The 20,693-nt window shown below is 39.6% G+C and overlaps 1 protein-coding gene across 2 annotated transcripts; it reads left to right on the forward strand.

Moving 5' to 3' along the window:
• The first annotated feature begins 1,741 nt into the window (after nt 1–1,741).
• rgs14b (regulator of G protein signaling 14b) lies at nt 1,742–19,979 on the forward strand. 2 transcript variants are annotated; one of them, XM_072661901.1, is made up of 15 exons: nt 1,742–1,833; nt 3,444–3,465; nt 6,108–6,277; nt 10,686–10,778; nt 10,995–11,138; nt 13,629–13,820; nt 14,184–14,310; nt 14,960–15,009; nt 15,122–15,322; nt 15,572–15,648; nt 16,700–16,826; nt 17,128–17,209; nt 17,692–17,741; nt 19,027–19,129; nt 19,489–19,979. In XM_072661901.1, the coding sequence occupies exons 1-15, from the start codon at nt 1,789–1,791 to the stop codon at nt 19,785–19,787; spliced, it is 1,782 nt and encodes a 593-aa protein (XP_072518002.1). In that variant the 5' UTR covers nt 1,742–1,788; the 3' UTR covers nt 19,788–19,979. The 2 variants fall into 2 exon arrangements, with proteins under 2 accessions (XP_072518002.1, XP_072518003.1); XM_072661902.1 differs by having other exon boundaries at nt 19,077–19,129; nt 19,489–19,612.
• Nucleotides 19,980–20,693: the final 714 nt, after the last annotated feature.

Below are 20,693 nucleotides of genomic sequence, written 5' to 3' on the forward strand. Positions count from 1 at the left end.
CATTGATAGCGCAAAATATCCACTGGTACAGACGTGGTTACGTTATTATAACTAAATTCATTAATTAAGTACCTTTAACAGGTAAGTAACATTTTGGGGCTTTGTGTTTCATTATAAAGAGAATGAGAGAGAAGCCTCTATTACTAAGTATTAGTGACAAGGTGGAAATAGTGAAAAAGGGTGTCACTGGGTGAACTCTGTAAGCACCAGTTGAGGTAAACTGATCCAGATAGAAGCTAAATACCATCAGAACTTCCCTTGTTCATTGGCTTCTCATACATGCCAGTGCTGTAATCGTTTTAATTGTGTACCCACAGACTTTGTTCTCCTTTCTCACAGAGAGCCATGCGCTTCCAAGAAATCACCAGAGGATTTTCTCACCTTGGCCTTCGTGCTTCTTTGCGTAGACGACTGGGGAGACACAGCACACTTACAGAGAGCAGGCCACTCGCCCTCACTAAGGTAAAAAAGGATCTGAAAACTTATTAATAAGATATGAAACATAAAAATGATTTAGTCATATACATTTGAAGTGTGTATCCGAATGCTGCCCCTTGCAGTTTAATTTGATTAGGTCTACAGCTTCACAGCTTTGAAGCATTCAGTTTAACTGTTTGTCAGGGGTGGTGCTCGCTGCCGGGTGGTGCAACTGTCTAAGTGTTGGGAGAGACTACAAATGGCTGCACTATCTTTGGGTAGATAGGATGGCCTTGACTCTACCTCTTTACTCAGTGTAATGCTGGCCAGCGAGGAGGTCTGCTAGGTCATGGTAGTTACATACTTGTACATAATGTAAAGGTTCTATGCTAATTAAAAGCCCAACACTTACTTAGGAACCTTCATTTTAGAAGTGCTGACAGGGCTGCTAATCTATGTCTACCATCTTAAAAATATAGGTGCCTACACAGGTTCATTGAACCATGCTTAGTTTTCTAAAGGACAATTCAGTGGATAGTAACAGAAACCAGTTTGTGATGTGCAAGTATGGAGAACCTTTTTTAAAGTTTAAAGAACCTCCTCATACGGTAAAGGTACAAATTCTAGGAAGGACCTTTAGCTGTTCCCTGGCAATTAGAGAATCGGGCCTAAGACCAGAAGGTTATCGGTTTGATCCCCTAGACTGGCAGGAAGGTGGGGGTGGAGAGTGAAGAAACAGGGCTCTCTCCTCCCTCAAGATTCACGGCTGAGAAATGTTGCAGAGCAAGGCACCAAACCCCCCACTTTTGCTTCCTGGGCCCTGAGGTGGCAGCTCACCTATCAGATGCATACTCGCCCCTAGTCTCTAGTGTGTGTGTGTTTAAGTTATGCTGTTTAGCTGTGCAACGGCTAGAGACAGTGAACTTAATCTTGATCTTAAAGTGGTACCAAAGTGTTACGCTGTGTGGAGGGCCTTTAAACCTGTAATCTCTTTTTCATCCATGCGTTTTAGGGAACCCGTAGTGGTTCTTCAATGGTATTGAAGCAGAAAACCCTTTGTAGAAAGGGGAAATTGCCTAGAGCATTCCAAAGACCTTAGCTATTAGATGTTCGGTTTATCTGGAACTATTGAGTCTGTGATCATGTCGCGGATGTATTTGATGATTTTGGTTTGATGATTATCTCACAGGGTTTCTGTAGTCGGTCTCTCAGTACTGTTTTTTTTCTATGAAGGGTGCCTACATTTCCTCTTGCGGCAAGTTGCTATGGCAAGACTTCCTGGTCTAGCAGGAAGTTACATTTCTGTCATAGAAGAGAGAGTTCACACGTAGTTGGAAGCAAAGTACCTAAAGTTCTTTCGGTTATACGGCTATGTCTCTCAAACTGAACAACACTGGGATAACCGGTGGATTTAAGGTATGATTTGATGGGCTTCTGTATATTTGATCGCATTTAGGTGTTTTTATGTGTGTTTGTGTGTGTTTGTGTGTGTGTGTGTGTGTGTGTGTGGTGTAATGGCAGATGAGACTAGGACTGCGAGCAGTCTGCAGTTCAAGGCACACGACCATCACAATTCAAACATATTTAATAAATAGAAAAAGAAACTTGAATTTAAACACAGTGATACGCTGAAGAAGGATGCTGTAATCACTGGAAGACACAGACATTATTAGATTGCACATTTTCTGTGGTGAACGGCTGGGTGAAAAACAGCTGCTTCTGCGAACACCCAAAGGCCTGCGTTCACTTTATTCCATGTGTGCGCTAGCTCAGCTTTAGTAGGGCTACAGTAGTGCTGGCTGGTATTCAAACAGTTCAACATTGAGGTATTTGACCTATATAACAGTATCACACTATAGTATCACATGATATGTAGGTTTCTATAAAAAATCTCGTAAGTGCTCTATTATCACTCAGTTACTGTAACCTGTTATGTTACAGTTCTGTAAAAATGAGTGATAGCAGTGGTCGTTCAGTGGTTAGATCACCGGGCTACTTAGAACAGGGTTGTGGGTCTGATACCCAGACTTGGCTACCACTGATGGCCCTTGAGCAAGGACCATAACCCTGGGCGCCACAGCAATGGTCGCCCACTGCTCTGGATACATGTGCTCACGATCACTGTGTGTGTTTGTGTGTGTTCACTGCACGGATGGGTTAAAGGCGGAGGCCAGTTTCCATCTGTGTCCGACACAACTGGTGAATAAAGCTGTCTTGTCTTGTCTTGTCCATTTATGTCTATTAGGTTTTTAATAAACCACTCAGGAAATGACCCACTGTACATTGTAGTGAACTTTGGTTATCTGCTTCAGCTTCAGTGAGCTAAAACCCAACATTATTAGTAAGCGGCCTCAATGGACAGAATATTTTCGATGTCCAATGAAAAACGTGTATCTCCAGAATAATGACTTTATAGGAGAGGACAAAAGCGTCACTGACTGGAAGTCAGTGTAAAATAAGAGTTTATTCCAAGTCATTTAGAGCATTTCTATTGGTCTGTTCATCCAGGATTGTTTACATAGTGTACAGAGCAGCGACAGGGTTCATAGAGAAAACTAAAAATGGACAAAAATGGAGATACATGGTTCATTTGCTTATTCTGTCTGGATTAAAAAAAAAAATTTCGTAAGATGTAACACCCAGCTGGGCAGATAAGGCCATTTCTATTCCGGAACCAGATTTTGATGCCATGGGATATGTCTATTGATCATAGCCCATTCCCACCCATGTTTCTGCTACCCCCCCCCCTATCTCCCTCTCTCTCTTTCTCTTCTCTCACTTACACACACACAGACTGGGTGCTATATTAAGAGAAGCTCCGTGCCAGCTTTACTTGCCTGCCGGCTCTGAACACAAATATGGGTTATTTGAGTAAAAGGGTGTGTTTACTTAAACTGGGCTGCTCTCAGCAACACCATGAACACCATGCAGTGTTCGTATGTGATTAATGTCTACTGGTAATGCATTGACATGCAGCTATGAGTCATTCCGTCTCATCCACTGTAATTTTTTCCCCCCTCCTACAGACACTGGCTGTTTCAGATGGAGGTGAGTTATGAATTAATAATGTATTTGGCAGAGAGAACAAGCAATGTGTTACCCTGCAGTTCCTCTCTATGCACTGTATGTCATGTCAATTATTCGACAAAATGACCACTATTACCGCTCTTGCACCTGTTCAGCTTGTCTGAGGTAGATTTAAACAGTTCTTTTAATTGATCTGAAACACAATCTTGAATTAATTCTGACTTTAATTGATGATTAAATGATTTAATTCAGTGAGGAAATTGTAGTTGGAGAAGGTCATTGGAACAAGACGCTATTCAGGCCTGAACTTAAAAAAAAATGGCGTCAGTATATATATATATATATATATATATATATATATATATATATATATATATATATATATATACACTGAAGAGTAGAGTAATCAGCACAGTCACTGTTGAAACAAAGCTCTATATCTGCAAAACAACAGCTTTGCAGAAAAAAAGGAAACTTTCAATGGAAGTCAATGTAAACAATTTTATTCAAAGTCAGTTTTAAGCATTTTTATTGGTCTATTCATCATGGAATTTTGACACAATGTAAAGACCAATTTCCAGATTCTAATTATGTCAAAAAAGGCAAAAACCTAAGGTTTTGGCGGCGACGTCATACACTCTTTCTTACATTGAGATAAAAATACTAGTTTTTTTACTATGGCCATATTTCAGTTGGTAAGGCAACCCCATAGGCCCAGTTTGAAGTGTCTCACTCCATAACGTATATTAATACTCCACGAGATTGTGAATGTACTGGTGAACATACTATTTTTACCACTTTCACATGTGGCTTAAGTAGTGTACGCTGGAAGTCACAGTTTAAGTCTTTCACTCTACCATTGACCTGTTTACATCCTGTTTGGGTTGCAGGTGTTACCACAATGACTTCCCCTCATGAATTCATTCTCAATGTGGTGGAGACAAAGGCAGACAGACTGACAGGCAATCTGACAAAGATAGGGGAAACCATGTGACTATCCAGAATTGGATTCATAACATGAATTGCCCTAACGCTATACCACTACCAGAATACCAGCGCATTTCCTTTACCGCTCTTGATCAAAAACATCCCTAAAGTCGAAATACGATGAACATGCTGATTATTTAAATATTTAAATTAAATAGCTTCCCCCAACAAACTTATACTTCAGCCTAGTCAATAGAATCAGATCAAAATCTCGGATCGACTTCAAAGACCAATTTCAAGGAGCACATTTTGGCTTAGCGGAAATGCTAATCAAAGGAGCTAACTTAATGGTGCACAAAATCATGCCTAAGTGGCTGAGTCATACCAGCACAAATGCAAGCGTATCTGTCACCATCTAGGGAAGAAAGGGTGTCATTAGCATAATGTTGAACTGGCGAAACAGTAAGGCACTTACGATTAGCTGACTGACTCAAGCAATACTCTTTATATGACTCCAACCATGTCAGAGATTCATCTGTGGGGCGTACTGAGACCGAGACACAGCAATCGATGATCTTCTGCCCTTGAACCCTTAAACCAGGGGTCACCAATTGAGGTCCTGGAGGAATAGTATTGATGCAGTTTGATGCTTTCCCTGCTTAAACACACCTAGTTAATCTGGCAGCAATGAATGTTCGAGCAGGGAAATCATCAGACAATGCTGGAAACTGGCCCTCCAGAACCATGAGATGGCCCCTGTCCTAAAGATAAGGGTGCAGAGGTTAAACTGTAGTTTTCAGCACAGTTTGGTGATTTCCCTGATACTGGGCATAAGAGCAGGAGAAACATGCCTAAATCTGCCACAGGATGGCACCATATGTACATCCACATTAGCCATGGTGAAAGTGCTTTTTCACGCTGGACCAACCTGTCGAATTTGCAGATTCTAAGCATTCCATAACTACTTTCTATTAAGACCCAAACAGTTCTCTAAATGCAAACACACATACACACACACTCACAGCAGGATTATTAATATGTTGGCTAAGTGTAAAAAAGTCTTTTGAAGAGTGTGTGTTTGCATTTAGAGTGCTGTTTGAATCTGTAAGCATTATTCACCCTTAATCTGAGCAATGAAAGCATACTGCTGAGTATGTGTTAAATCATATTCATTACATATCAAAACAGTCACTGTAAAATAAGGTTATTAACAGTAAGAGCTACGTTTTCACATCAGGCCCAAGAGTATAAACAGAAAATGAAGAAATGTGTTGAAACAGGTCATTCAAAACCAGACTTGATGGCCCCTATCCTAAACATAAAGACTGAATAAAAAGGGGACATTCAGTAAGCTATATTAATATATGTCATTTTATGCCTGCAAAATATAGAAATCTGTTTATAAGTTTATAATTATATGTCCTGAATATATATATATATATATATATATATATATATATATATATATATATATATATATATATATATATATATATATATATATATTTGCATGCTTTACACTTCAGATACCTTTTATGTTACTCTAATGAAATAAATTAGCAGTCTGACCTGGGTTCTGAAATGTATCTTCTCTAAATGTAAGTGTTAAGCCAGATTAATTTCAAAATTATTCTCCTCTTCACTTCATTAACTAATGACCAAACCAAATTAGGCCTGACTGCAGTGTTTAGTGTCATATTAACAATACTGTGTGTCTATCTCTGTGATGCTACCAGAGTTAAATGTATTGGAGCCAGGAAAGCGTGCAGGCGCGCAGTGCTCCAACAGTAACTCCAGCCTACCCAGCGTTCCCAGTGGAGGGCCCAGTGGAGTGGGTCAGGTGGCAAGCTGGGCTGTCAATTTTGAGAGGCTGCTAGAAGACCCTCTGGGAGTGCACTACTTCACCGTGAGTACAACGGTTTGCCCCTTACAGTCAGATGATAATGGAAAACACGTGACATTCCTTTGTGAGTTGGGGAATCTGAGTCTATTTCTCTGACCAATCTTTCCATTTTCATTTTTTAAAATGAAAAGTCTGGTAAAATATGAATTTAAAATATCTGTACAGTGTATATAATACAGCTGCACAATGCACAGGTGAATTGGGAAGGGGGGGGGTCTGAGAAGTATTTTTGGCCTGGAGTCCGTTAGAGTCTGGCAAAGTTTAATCAGACAGGCATAGACATAGTACACTCACCGCTGTACTTATTTGGACTATTTTTTAAAAATAATAATTGTTTTGATACAGTATACAGAGTTTTATCAAAGTAGAATAATATTTAAGGGGCTCTAGCATGGAAAACTGTATTTATCTTGGAACAGTTGAATAATGAGAGTTCAGTACACAGGTGACATACCCTGAACCTCAAACACTCACACATTGTAAAGAAAATCCTGCAAACCACAAACGGAGCTGTGAAACAGGCCAATTGCAAAATCCCCAGACTGTTATGTAACAGTCTCAACTCAGTTTACTTTTACATGCATACATATTTACATACACTTACAGCTTACTAGTAAAATCCCTGCTAGCCCTAGCCTAAGCTCATGAAGCAGTACAATTCAACATCCACTTAGAGAGAATATGGTGTGATTGACACTCCAGACTCATCTAGAGATCAGAAACACACAACGCTAGAAGAACCAGATCTCGTTGCAGCAACCTTGCTTGTAATGGTATCCACAGAGTGGAAGCTCAAAGTGGCAGCCAAGAGCGAACAGGTTTCAGGAACAGGAAGTGAACAAGTTTCAATGCCAGGCTCGACTGCTAACCGACCGGCTTTGCCATCTCTTCTCTCCAACATTTATGGCTTGGTATGTGCCAGGGTCTGCAGAAGGGGAGCTCAAAAATGATGCATAATGATGCAAAAGCCAAGGGAAGCATGCGTGTACCCATTCTTGGTTATATCCAGCTGGTTATTCCAGCTTTTACCTTGTCTACATCGTCCAACAGTAATTTAATACCCGTGTAAAACCACACCTGATCATTTTTCTCCCCAACCAAAGTCTCATACTATATACGTCTAAGAACAACTCTAAATTAAATTGCTCAATAAATGCACCTTTGGCATCTTACATATAAATTCAGAATATCTATCTTAAAATAGTCATACTGATCAATTAAAATATTGCAATGTAGTCAGTACTAACATATTAATATGCTGCAGCCATTACCAATCCATTAGCTGATCCATTTGCATACATAAATACACATTGAAGGTTGAATCAGGACATCTGTACTTCTAAGGAACAGCGCAAAGTAGAATCAGAGTGCTCATATCATGGAGAACTGAATGCTCCTGGACAGAGTGGATAAGCAGTACTAAAATTTTATAAACACTCTTTCTCTCTCTCTCCAGTCTGTATGCTCAACAAATGGAAACCTAGGCTGTTTTGAGGGGCACTGGTTCTGTGACGTCACACAACCCATTGCATTTACACAGACCTACCAGTCGACAACAGTTTAGTCCTGCCCCTGCTGAAGATAGCAGGAGAGTTTTAGCCAGTATGCTTTTTTTTTTTTTAATGAGGCACTCACAATCAAAGGCATATTACTTTTAAAGGCACAGACACAAAATAAACAGTCTGTTTAATTCTGATTGATGAAGGGAGGTTGGAAAATGTTTTGTTCAGTACATCAAACCACATGAACTTTACAAGTGGAAAAAAAGTGGAAAAATATAAAATACAAGAAAATTGTTGGATGTTGGATGAATGGCTCTTTGGATTTTGGAATATTCGAGATTATTTATTGTGGTGGCACTGCTTTTGATTCGGATCTTGTCTTGGATATTCTCTACTTTGAATGGTTCTACTTTCAGCAGAAACTCTCTAAACCACTGTGAAAAAAGCCTTGTCACATCATCTCTCCATCACAATATGAGGACAGAGGAGCTGGAGGCCATCTTCAAATATACATATATTTCTTTAGTGTAGCATAAATAGAACCAGAATCTCCAGCCACTGCACCTTCAGTTATGAATGAGGGGAAATCTATCTCTTCACCACCGATTCAGCACCGATACAGGAATCAATGCATTAACAGACTTACACAGACTTAAACTTACACACGTGACCTCATACACTTCAAGGTCTGGGTCCACAATTCTTCACACTGGTATTACTAATATATGAGGTTCCTTGTAGCTTCTGTATAATGTCTAGTAATTTAAGGCATTGAGATTGAGAGTAATACTTCTGTTTTACTCCATTAACATACATATATTTGTTCATGCAAAAGTACGCCAGAAATTTACCTGAACACTCCTAATTTCGAGACCACCACGCCCATGGACATAGATATTCGCAAGCACCACCTGAAAAAGACTGTTGGCAGGGTGTAAGATAGCAATGAGCGTCGCGATGCACCCTGTGCAGGGTGTAAGATAGGGCCCATACTCTTTTACAAATGTGATGTTTATGAAGCCAAAAGCCAAAGAACCATTTGAAGCACCTTTATTTTTTAACGAATAAATGACTGCAATTGTGTCAAATTAGAATTTGGGACCAACCATCATTTTAAAAGGTGTTGGTAGAAAGCTACTCTTAATCTTCACATTCATAACATTCAGAAATCACCCTCATACTCCTTCATCATATTTGTGTATGGAAGTATCATGAACTGAACCCTTTTAGAGTCTTGCTGGTCCAACAGAAGATGTGTGCACTAGAAGATGAATCATGCGAGACTGAATGGACATTAAGGTTCAGCTTAGTGGGTTTAGTTCAACAGAGGCTCTTTGGTGAGAGTGGGAGGTGCATCTGATATACAGCACATTTCTCTGAAGTGATGTTATGACTGTATGAAAAGGGTTTCTTACCAGGGGGGAGTGGAGATCAATCACTTTAATTTACTTCTAAGTGAGCGTTTTACAGAGCACTCGGAAGAAAGGCTTCCTTTTTGTAGAGTGAGTCAAACACTGCATTTCTAAATGACGCACGTCCGCTTGTCTACTGGATGGCAAATTAATTTGAACCGTGCTTTTAAGGTTTCCCTGCTGAGCCAGTCAACTCTCATCTCTTTTAACTCTCAGATTAACACTGGCCTTACAACACATGTTCAGCCATGGGGACTGACTGGGAAACGTGTTGCAGGAAGGGCGAGAACAAAATTCCGCCCACATAATGAGTCATGGTAATTGTAGGGGAGTGTGGAGGTGTGCGTACTGCTAATGGGGGACTGGGGCTCCTGTGGGGGTGGGGGCGTAGTAAAAAAATGCCTGTTTTCATATTCATATGTTGTGACTGGGGAACTCTGAGGCATTGTGGATGATTAAGACACAGCACGATTAGGTAAAGAGTTCTGTTTATTATCACGGATGCTGGTGATGATGATTATACACTCCATTTGTTTAGGATTGGTTTATTATGAGATTATTCTAAAAACTATCAATTTTGACACTTACAATTAGTCCCCTTACAGCCAAAGCAATTCATAAGCCAAGACATGTTTGCTGCTAATGCTTTGCATTGCAGCTACAAGCCTAATTGGGCTGTGTATTGGGCAGGGGTTGTGATTCAACATATTGCGAAATTGTAAGCACGGCGATAGTTTGCAATTTTTTTTATTCAAATTTTGGGAAAACTGTCATAGTCTAAAAAACACCCTCATCTGTATAAACTCAGAGTAAAAAAAGTAGTGGACTTTTTATGCATTGAGAACAGTGGGACCTGAGGACAGAGTCAGGTTTAAACACAGCACAATATGAACCATAACATTGTGGTACTCCAGTGTATCTATACTTTCTTACACTCCTAAAGACTAATAAAGCTAACAAGTAATAGAAGCTCAAATCCCTCCAATAGCTTTGTGCAAACCTCATGCCTAAATCATCATGGACTTGCCTCAAACGTCTTTAGTTGTTATATAATATGTTTTTATATGTTATATAATAAGTTGTTATATATTATGTGGGTTCTGACACTGTATTTATATCTACACACATGAACTGAGGTAAAGCCAAAACATCTAGACTTTAAGATGACTGCTGCTACTGTGTTAAGCTAACACAGTTAATCCAAACAAACTGATCAAACCCATAATCTGACCTGGGTGTCATGCAGTGTCAGAACCCACAAAAGCATGTCTGTTTGGGATGACTTAACAGCAATTCAGAATGTTTAATGTTAGATACATTACCTTCATACCTCCAATCCAGAACTAACCACACTTAGCTGATTGACTACATTTAGGTTAAAGTGAAAATACTGTAATTATTTATAATTTTTTATCTAGCCATTCTTTTTAGCTCTCTTTTAGAGATATAGTTGTACATGATGGGTCTGTAATCTAGATATTGTTTATAATCTCACAGGCATTTTTAAAATCCGAGGTCAGTGCGGAGAACATCCTATTCTGGCTCGCATGTGAGAATTTCCGTAAGATACCTGCCGGCAAAACGGAACAGGTACAGGGGTTTTTCTTCACATTTAAATAAATCATGATATCATATATATATATATATATATATATATATATATATATATATATATATATAACTTTTTGTCTATTGTCTATGTCTATTAACCTACATGCTTACTAATATGATCAAATATTTCATATAGAAAATAATTTAGGTCATTTATTAATTTCTAATTTCTTGTTCTGTCTTGCTTCGTCTTAGCTGAGCAGGGACGCTCTGTCAATCTACAACAGGTACCTGTCAAACAGTGCAACTACTCCCATCAATATTGATGACAAAGTTCGGGTAGAAGAAAAGGACATTCAGAACCCTCGCCCTGACATCTTTCAGAAGGCTCAACAACAGGTAATGAACATTATCATGGCTTACACTCCAAACCAGTCAGCCCATATCTAAAGTCTGCTTTTGACTTCACATGTTTTTAACGTGATGCAGTTATACTGGGGCAGGGGTGGCTTACCGATAAGAGCACTGGGCTATTGAGGAGTTCCCTCTCTGTTTCCCGGGCACTGCAGCAATGGCTTCCCACCACTGCAGGCATGTGTGCTCACTGTCACTGTGTGTGTTTGCTCAATAGTGTGTGTTGACTGCATGGATGGGTTGAATTCTGTCTGTGTCCAACACAAATGGAATCTTTGTCTTCTATAATTGACTTTCTTGATTTTTTCCACATGCCAGCGGCGTTTCATGTTGTGTGAAACCTTTATGAAGATTAGGCCAATAGAATTGCTCCAAAATTAAGTTGAAGGAAATGTTTTGTTGAGACACCAATGACAGACAGCTTGACGTATATCATGCAGCTTTTTACCATATATGGGGATCAACGAAAACAGTTCACTGGCAACTGTATTTCTTTGGAACCCAATGTAATCTGCCTTTCTGCTTTAAATTCTAGCAAACAGCACACATTATAGTCACCATGTCATAGAAACACAACTTTACAAGAAAAGGCATACATGTTCTTAACTTTGTCAGTTAACCTTTTGAACCCTAGGTTTAGTATTCTGTTAATAATCTTGTTATTAATGCAGGAAGTACTATGAATGTTTTTTGGGAAGTCCCACAGGCCTCTGTGTTAGGGCCCATAAAACTGCTGTTAATTATGAGAGTAATGCAATTATGAGAGTAAAGAACTGAAGTGTACGAAGAGTGAATGTAAAGAGATCTTGTTCAAAGTCATTGCAGCGTTGTTTTTGGTCTGTTCATCATGAAATGTGAAGGGCACATTTTGCGCTCACATGAGAACACAGCGGCAATGATATGCAAGAACAGTAGCTCATGCTGGACTATCTGCTAATCTGTATGTGTTACATTTATCTAACTTCAAATATGGAGAACTGCCAGCGCTTGCACAAACAGCATTGAAACATAAAGGCAAGGAGAGCTTCAGGCTGGACTGTTTCCAAAATGATCAGATGATTTTTCACCCTGAAGCTGACTAAAAGCCTTGACAGCCTTGTGTTTATGAAAGCTGGTATCAAACCCCACATAAACAGAAACAGTCATGGTGACGAGGCTTAGAGTTGTGTAAACTGTGTTCGGTTTTAAGAAATAGAAAAACTGCAATATATATATAATATATTTTTTTACTTCCTGTTTGAAAACTTCAAAGGTGTTTTTCTGTCTCACGCAGCGCCGGGATTTCAAGGAAATGTTTTGAATTTCTGTGTTGGAGTGCAAACTACACTTTAGGTGACTGGCTCTGCAGCTGTTTTTGACTAATTTTCCAGAGCTTGCTAGCTGAACAGTAAATGTGTTTTTCTCTGTGGCTTTTCTCTTGTGTCATGTTCATAGTGAAACTCTCAGTGTTGTTACTGTTGTAGCTATTACTGTTAGTGCTGGGTTCAACAACATCTCTTTTTTTCTAAAATGTCTAAATTTACAATACTGTGCAAAAGCATTAGCCCCCTGTTAACTCTAAGCTCACCCATAGTCGAATGTAAAATTCCTACCTTATAAATCTTCATAAACTTGAATAAATCTTTAAGAACATCCCAGACAGGTTGTGTCTACTTGGCAAAACAGGGCCATCACTGGAAAGAAGCCCCTTTTGTGAATTCTAAAATGAATACAAATGTTTATGGGGTACACTTTCAGTCGCATTTATCTGTTGGAATATTATAAAATCTTAAGATACCCCCCCAAATTCAAGGCGATGCTAGGCTGCACCGAGGTCTGTTAGCTGATGTCACAGAACTGGCAGTTAGCATCGTCCTCCAAGTCATATGTGTAGCTCACCAATGATGTTGCGTTGATGGAAATTGGTAAAGATGTAGTTTACTGCTGACCTTTACTGCTGTTATTAACTGCTGATTATCAGATATCTAAAAAAAATAAGAAAATGTAATATTACTTGAAGTATCATGACATTATATGTATATCACCTCACCCATCCCTAGTTTTTAGGTTCCTTCTGCACTGCATAGTTTATTAGTATAGTGTACCTTAATCTACTCCTAAAGGTTACACTCTTCAAACTCAATTAAGGGCTTGATAATTAGCTGATTAGCTGATTAGCTGTTTCCTCTGCACAACTGATTCAGAGAAGAGAAGGACTGCGCTTTATATAAAGGACCTGCTGAATAACAGTGTACATCAGTGTAGATTACAGTGTTCTAATGCTGATGACTTCCATTAACGTAAATCTCCCTGTTTCTTTACACTGTGAAGAAATCCACCTCGGCACAAGCACATTCTATGGCACTCATAATTCAGCCTCTCAGAGCTATGACATAATCAAAATAAATCCGTGTCATAACCTACTTAATCTGAGGTACTCTTGCCTACCCATTATTTAACTCTCTCTCTCTCTTTCTCTCTCTCTCTTTGTCCCAGATCTTCAAGCTGATGAAGTTTGACAGCTACACTCGCTTTGTGCGCTCACAGCTCTATCAGAATTGCATGCTGGCTAATGTAGAGGGCAGGCCTCTGCCAGAGCTCGGTCAGCGCTCCAAGCTACCCCTCACCGCTAAACATAGTAGCCCCTTAGCCAGAGAACAGCATAAACCCGAGCAGAAAACTAAAGAGGTATGCAATAACAGAATGTCAAGCAAGACATGAGCTTCAGGTCAGTTGTCCAGTACGCAAGTCAGGGGTCATCAGTTCTGGTCCTGGATGGCTGGAGTTGGAGTGACAATTCCCTTTACAAATACACCTACTGAACCTAAGTTAAATCAGGTGTAAACGGAAGGATTAAACGTAAGATTCATCAAAATATACTAATGAATGGTCTCTAGATCCAGCCTGAATACCTCTGACATCAGTTACTGAGAATGTGAGATGGGTGTGGAATTAACTTTATAATTATCATGTGGATTTTGTAATAAATAAACATTGGGAGTACAAATCAGATCTGTTGTACTGATGGGTTAAAATGACCATTTTCCACAGAGATCAAAAGTCAAGCCTGGCAAAACCACAGCAGCAGAAGCCGATGAGGTTGTAGAGAGGAGGAAAGGGACTCTGCAGGGGAAAATAGGCTGGGAAAAGCGCAAAGAGAAGAGAGGATCTTGGGGAGGTGAGTTTAGATGTCGAAGGGAATGAGCCTTACGAAGGCCATAGGCTGTCTTTGTTAGACCTACTATCTCAGAAATGGCAAATGTACAGTACAAAAATGGCATGTGGCCTTTTTTTTCAGATCCCCTTGACTCATTTTTAAAAAACAAAAATATTAATATATTTTCTCCTGTAACTCTGCAAATCACAATAACTAGGACGCCTTTGCCTCTCTGTGTGAAATAGTGACTCTTTGTTGAGCTGCTAGTGAGCAATGTGGACGAGGGAGTAATGGTTCTTTACCTTCTACAACTAAAAGTAACACTTAAGCCTGATAACTCACTTTCTCACATATGAAGCAGAAAATGTAAAATGCACTTATGAAACCATCATATGTTACCATCATATGTTAAATTATGTTATTTAAGGAAAACATGCATAGTTCTTCTGAGGGACCTCAAATACAGGTGGATAAAATATCACATTTGGGTACAGGGAAAATTGTTCAAGTCACATACATGTTAAAATTATGAGATTTCTGGGCCTTTATATTGGTCTATTTAACATGTGGAGCTAACATTGTCAAATACTGTAAGTGTAATTGTTAAGTGAGGCTTAACTGTTCCTACACAGTGACTCAATTTGTTCTGCTGATCATTGTCTTGTTGCAGACTCTCCGATTATTGGGAAACCTGGATCTGGATCTTCTTACAGTGCAGAGGTGACCTGCCCTAAACTTTGCTCTATGAAACATAATCAGGCACTTTTACAGTTATAGCTAGAGATCCAGCCATGTGTCTAACAGCTATTTGTGTGTATGTGTGCTGGTGCAGTTAGTGGCGCGCTCTGCTGACTCAGGCAGCACGGTCAAGACCAGGGCTGATAAGTACTGCTGTGTATTTCTGCCTGACGGCACAGCCTCGCTGACTCCTGCCAGGCCTGGCCTCACCATTCGCGGCATGTTGACAGGCGTGTGTGAGAAAAGACGCCTTCCTCTCTCCGACATCATCATCTACCTGCATGGCAAAGACAAGGTGAGTCCATTACAGGCCTCATCTTTGGGAAAATACTGTACATGCATACATACATGCAAATAGGTGGATTTATGTATGTTTGCTAAACTAAACTGAACACTAATGTTTTTTGTGTTTTGAAATTTTTATGTGATTATTTGAAATGTTTAATATGCATCTTATGGGGGAAAATGCATGCCCATTTATATCTGTATTAGGTTTCATTTTCTCTGTCCTGCTAACTTCTCACTTTGGCCTCAAACCCCACAGCAACCGCTGTCTCTAGACCAAGATAGTTCAGTATTGAAGGACCAGCAAGTGTTTCTGGAGCTACGGGTGACGTTTGTGTGAGTGTTTACCCCCTACCTGATTCTGATTCTGATTCTGATTCTGATTCTACCTCAACTTACAGTTACTTATTAACCTCTTCAGCTAATGGAGCTAAGAAGTAGCTCAGCCACGTTAAGGCAGACACTTAACTCCTGCAGTGCACAGTTGGATATAGTGCTACTGGCTGAGAGGAATTAATGGAATGTGAGACCTTATCTTCCGGTTGTCCTCTAACAAAACACCCTGAGGCAAACAACATTGTATTTTTAAGATAAATGAGTTAGCATACGAGTTTCATCCCAGAGAAAAGATGAGTGTATATGTATCTCACTATGAAGATTAGGCACAGCTTTGTCTAATAGAATATCTTCCTCTACATTGAATGCCTTTTAGAATGCCAAACCATGTTGCAAATGCCGGCAACAGTATGAAATAACCTCTGACCATATTTGACAGAGAAAGTTCAGTACTTTTAAAACTGCATTTAGTTGAAATAGTTGAATATTGATAAAATCAAACCTACAAAATGTACAAAGCATGTGTAATTACTTAATTAAGATGTAAAGATCTAGTGCTTCCGCATGTGTGGATTCCCATAGCACTATCCAAATAACCTTCCGCACTCTAGTAACTGCAACCTGAACACACTTCCACACTCTACTTGTGGGAATTGGTCCACAGTTGCTTGGAAAGCTATGAAATGTAATTAATTTCCTAATTATGGATTATGACATGCCTCAGGGCTGATTTTTTAATCAAGGTCTGAAACCTTGTCAAAAAAGAGCATTTACAGCACTAAGGGTGTCCAAAAATCGCACATGCTGCATTGATGATTGATGATTATGATTTTAATTTAGTTGTTGTGTGAGACAGAGTAACTGTGCATTAGGATTTGTTGAAAACATTGTGCTTCATGTCTGGTTAGCTACAGAGGTCAGTGTGCTCTGTAATGTGCTGCTTCTCAATGTACCCCCTTTAGAACTGTAAGATGAAGTTGAGATGACTCTCTTTACCCGTGTCCAGTAATTGTTTTAGGTGTAAATGTCACATATTCTGTGTGATCTGCAGTGTGGAATTAGCGTTCACGGGCAAGCAGAAAGCTATCATGGTGAAATCCAATAAGACCCTACAGGAGGCTCTGGCCTCAATGCTCCAAAAGCACCGCCTTCGCCCACAGGATGCCATCATCACCATGGTGAGAACTGCCTGCAAATGATTGGAGTGAACCGTTTTGTTCAGCTCTTTGTTAGGAGAAATCAGTTTGACCTTTCCTTCACACAACAAAGCTTTCATACAGAGATTGGGTTTTTGATGTCCATGTATTTTCCGTTTAATGGATTTTTGGCTTTTGAAAGCAAAAAAAAAAAAAAATCATCATCTATATGGGGCAGTTTTCTTCTGTAAATATGGCCAGTATGTGAGGAATTTCTTAAATATGTGATTTGTTTATGGACAATTGTCTTTCTCACCTTATTTAATCCATTCTCCTCCTTCAGAAAGGAAGCAAAGAGCCAATAAGCATGAACACAATAGTCACCAACCTGGCCAACAGGACACTAATCCTGGACAAAGTAAAAGGTATTTGTGTGAGCCCTGCCTGATACAACAGTCCCTCTATTTGATCTAGTTCTCTGTGTGAATTCTCTCTCTGGTCTAACCATATAGCCTGAAGCCACAGAGATTTCCATTGACAAATTTGCTTCCTTCCGTAAACGCAATTGTTAATGGACAGCATTGTCTCTTGGCATTTTCTGTTGATCTTTTGCTTGAGCAAGCCAGCAGCGGCAAGTGGGTCGTCCTGACCATGCAGGAGGGTTAAGAGCCAGTGCTTGTGTAGAGCACATGTCACCTTGAATTTGTGTTGTTTTGAACTCTTCCACTGTATTCCTGTGCAGGGCCTTAAACCTTAAACACGCCACAGCTAGGACCGAACCACTGCACTGGAATAGCTAGCCTCTATTTTAGTCCTTTAATAAATCCCTGTGAATTTATATGCGCACAGGTCTTAGGTTAAGGATTTTCCCAATGGATTCTGCTTTTTCAATTCATTTCTCTAATAGGTGTGGACCAGAGCCTCAACACGAAAGCTCCTTATCCGCCTGTCCTTCAGGTAAATTTGATGGTTCTTCCTAAAGCAAAAAAATAGTAATAACCTGAAAGGGTAAATGAACTCCTCAAACTATTAATAACTTCAATGAATACATGATCAGCCATAACATTAGTACCAGTGAAGTGAAAAACATTTGATTATCTTCATCTACAGTGACATCTGTTGAGAGTGGGATATACTAGGCTGCAAGTAAACAGTCAATTCTTGAAGTTGATGTATTAAAAGCCGTACAAATAGTAAGGTGTAAAGATTTGAGCCACTTTGACAAGGATCGAATTGCGAGGCGACTGGGTCAGAGCATCTCCAAAACAGCAACCAGGTCTTGTGGGGGTGTTCCCGGCATGCAGTGGTCAGTACCTACCAAAAGTGTTAAAAGAAATGGCCATTGATGCGACCCATGAAGGTCCCACCTCACAACTTACAGGACTTAAAGGATTTGTCATGGTGCCAGATACCACAGGATGCTGTAAGATAATGAAAAGTGGGCTGAGTCCCAAGGTAGTTTTGCCAGTTTATTGGATGAAACGGCTGGACGAAACGTGATGAAAAAATCAAAAATCAAGACAAAAATCAAGCTAAATATGAAAGTTTAAACAAGGTAAAAGAAAAGAAAGAAAATTAAAGATGATTTAAAGAGCCTTTCACCCCAGTAAAAGCTAAGTGTCTTCCCAGCTTGCACAACTATCAGAATAAGCTTATCCCTCAACGTCTACACACCTGACCTTCCTCCATCCTGAACTAACTTATGTTTTCCAACCTAGGAATTCTTAACTCCCTAACGTATCTGAAATGGCCCAATCAGCATTCGCCACGCTTTTATCTCATTGAAAAAAGGGTTCTTTGAGATAAAAAGTGTGAAATAATGTATGTGTAAAAATGTGTGCTGTGTGACGTGGATCTGTGTGTGTGTGATGTATAGACATCTTGGATGACCATGCCTTGAATGGGCAGATCTGTTGTGGCAACACAAAGGGGACCTACTCTATATTAGGAGGGTGGTACTAATGTTATGGCTGACCTGTGTAATAATCCAGTAATAAAAGCCTGCAGTTTATATTTTGGAAAAATAATTCCAATTAATTATACAAACATAAAAAAAAAAACATCTGTAAATTCTGCCCTTAGTGTATTTTTGTTAGATTTGACTTTTATCTTAAATGTCCATGTAAAACATTTGTGTGCTTTCATGTGCCAAAAAGAGCTGCAACTCATTTCTACAAGACCATTTTCTTTATATGTCTTTAAATATAAAGGTTTGTGACATTTTCCTTTAATTTGTCTCCAGACACGCAGGGGCGCTGTTGACATTGACACAAGCGCCTCTGGTTTTTACAGATCAAACCCCAGGCAAAAAAACCCTGTTGTGAGGAGGACCTACGATATGGAAGGTAAAAATTACAGTTCTAGCTGCCTCCCATCTTAAAACATTATGTACAACAGTATATATTTAACACATTGGGTTTGCGAACAGACTGAAATGGATGAAATCCAAAAATGTTAGCTAATTTAATCTATTTATTAAGGGACAAGAGGACAAATCAAACTGCTGGTAAAAAAATAAATGGATAAAGCAAGGAGCCTACTAAACAGTTTGTACTGTATAGTGTAGTATTCAGGGTTCTAAAGCTTCAAAACAGAGCAATGACTCCTGACATTATTTATCATGATGACGTATTGTTATATCGCCTGCCTCCACTAGTCACTTCCCATATTTGTCCATAAATTTCCTTGTGTAAAACTGTTGCAGGGCTGGTGGAGCTACTGAATCGAGCTCAGGGCTGCAGTGCTGATGACCAGCGAGGCCTCTTAAAGAAAGAGCACCTGATGCTACCTCAGTTCCTCCAGCTCCCCCTGGAAGTGACAGAGGAAGAGGAGGAACAAGAGGAAGGTCGGATGAGCTCACTGGAAGAATCCAACTCCAACATGCCGTCCCTGGAATCTGACCCCGCCGATTCCCCCATGTCTTCACTTTGCTCCATAGAGCCAGTCGACAGGAAACTGTCTGAAAACCAGTGTTCTAACCCTGCCCGGGAAACTGTGGTATGAACTTTAGCCCTTAATAATCCCACATGGTTTTCCATCCATTTTCAGACCACAGGCACTGAAGATGGAGACATGGACACTTGGAGGTGTAAAGTGTAATGCTATGAGATGTTTACAGTTGATGTGGAGTGGAACAGTGTTAATGTTCAGTTGATTGTATTTATTATGTCAAATATATCCTTACTTTAATTAATAGTTTATTTGTATTTCCTATTTACTTGGAATTACGTTAACAATTATCCCTGATTGATGGCTCTCCATATCCTTTAGTTTACATTACGTGTGTCTCTATAAGGAAAGTTCGTTTTTTCTAAAGGTTTCTTTAGGAAGGGTTACTTGAAGCATTACTGCTCAGTGCCACAGTTACTTTAGGAAGGATTTATAAAGGGTTACTTTGTACTGTTACTGGAGTTTACTGGATGGTTACTTAAGACATTAATTTATAGAAGGTTACTCATAGGGATAGGGTTAGTGTTTGGGCTGTTACTGATAGAGTTACTTATTCTAATGGTGTTACTTTATGTAGGGTTACCTATAGGGTTACTTTATGGAAAGTTAGTTGTAGGGTTTCTTTATAGAAGGTTACTTAGGGTTACTGTTTGGGGTGCTGCTGGTAATGTTACTTTATAGAGGACTACTTTATGAAAGATTGCTTACAGGGGTATTGTGTGGGGAGTTATGTATAAGGTTACTCTAAGGAGGGGTTGGTTATAGGTTATTTTACAGAAGGTCACCTGTAGGGCTACTTTATTGAGGGTCACTTGTTTACATAAGGTCACATGTAGGGTTTCTTTACGGAAGGTCAATTGTAGGGCTTGTTTACATAAGGTCACATGTAGGGTTTCTTTACGGAAGGTCACTTGTAGGGCTATTGTATGGAAGGTCACTTGTAGGGCTACTTTACGGTAG

This window comes from Salminus brasiliensis, chromosome 18, assembly GCF_030463535.1.
Source record: "Salminus brasiliensis chromosome 18, fSalBra1.hap2, whole genome shotgun sequence".
Taxonomy (NCBI): Eukaryota; Metazoa; Chordata; class Actinopteri; order Characiformes; family Bryconidae; genus Salminus; species Salminus brasiliensis.

Bases quoted from the DNA above. Each gene is read 5' to 3' on its own strand.
- rgs14b (XM_072661901.1), top strand. From the start codon at position 1,789: ATGTCTCTCAAACTGAACAACACTGGGATAACCGGTGGATTTAAG. The intron at 14,311-14,959 runs GTGAGTTTAGAT...GTCTTGTTGCAG, and splicing joins GAAGAGAGGATCTTGGGGAG to ACTCTCCGATTATTGGGAAA. The intron at 15,010-15,121 runs GTGACCTGCCCT...GTGCTGGTGCAG, and splicing joins GATCTTCTTACAGTGCAGAG to TTAGTGGCGCGCTCTGCTGA.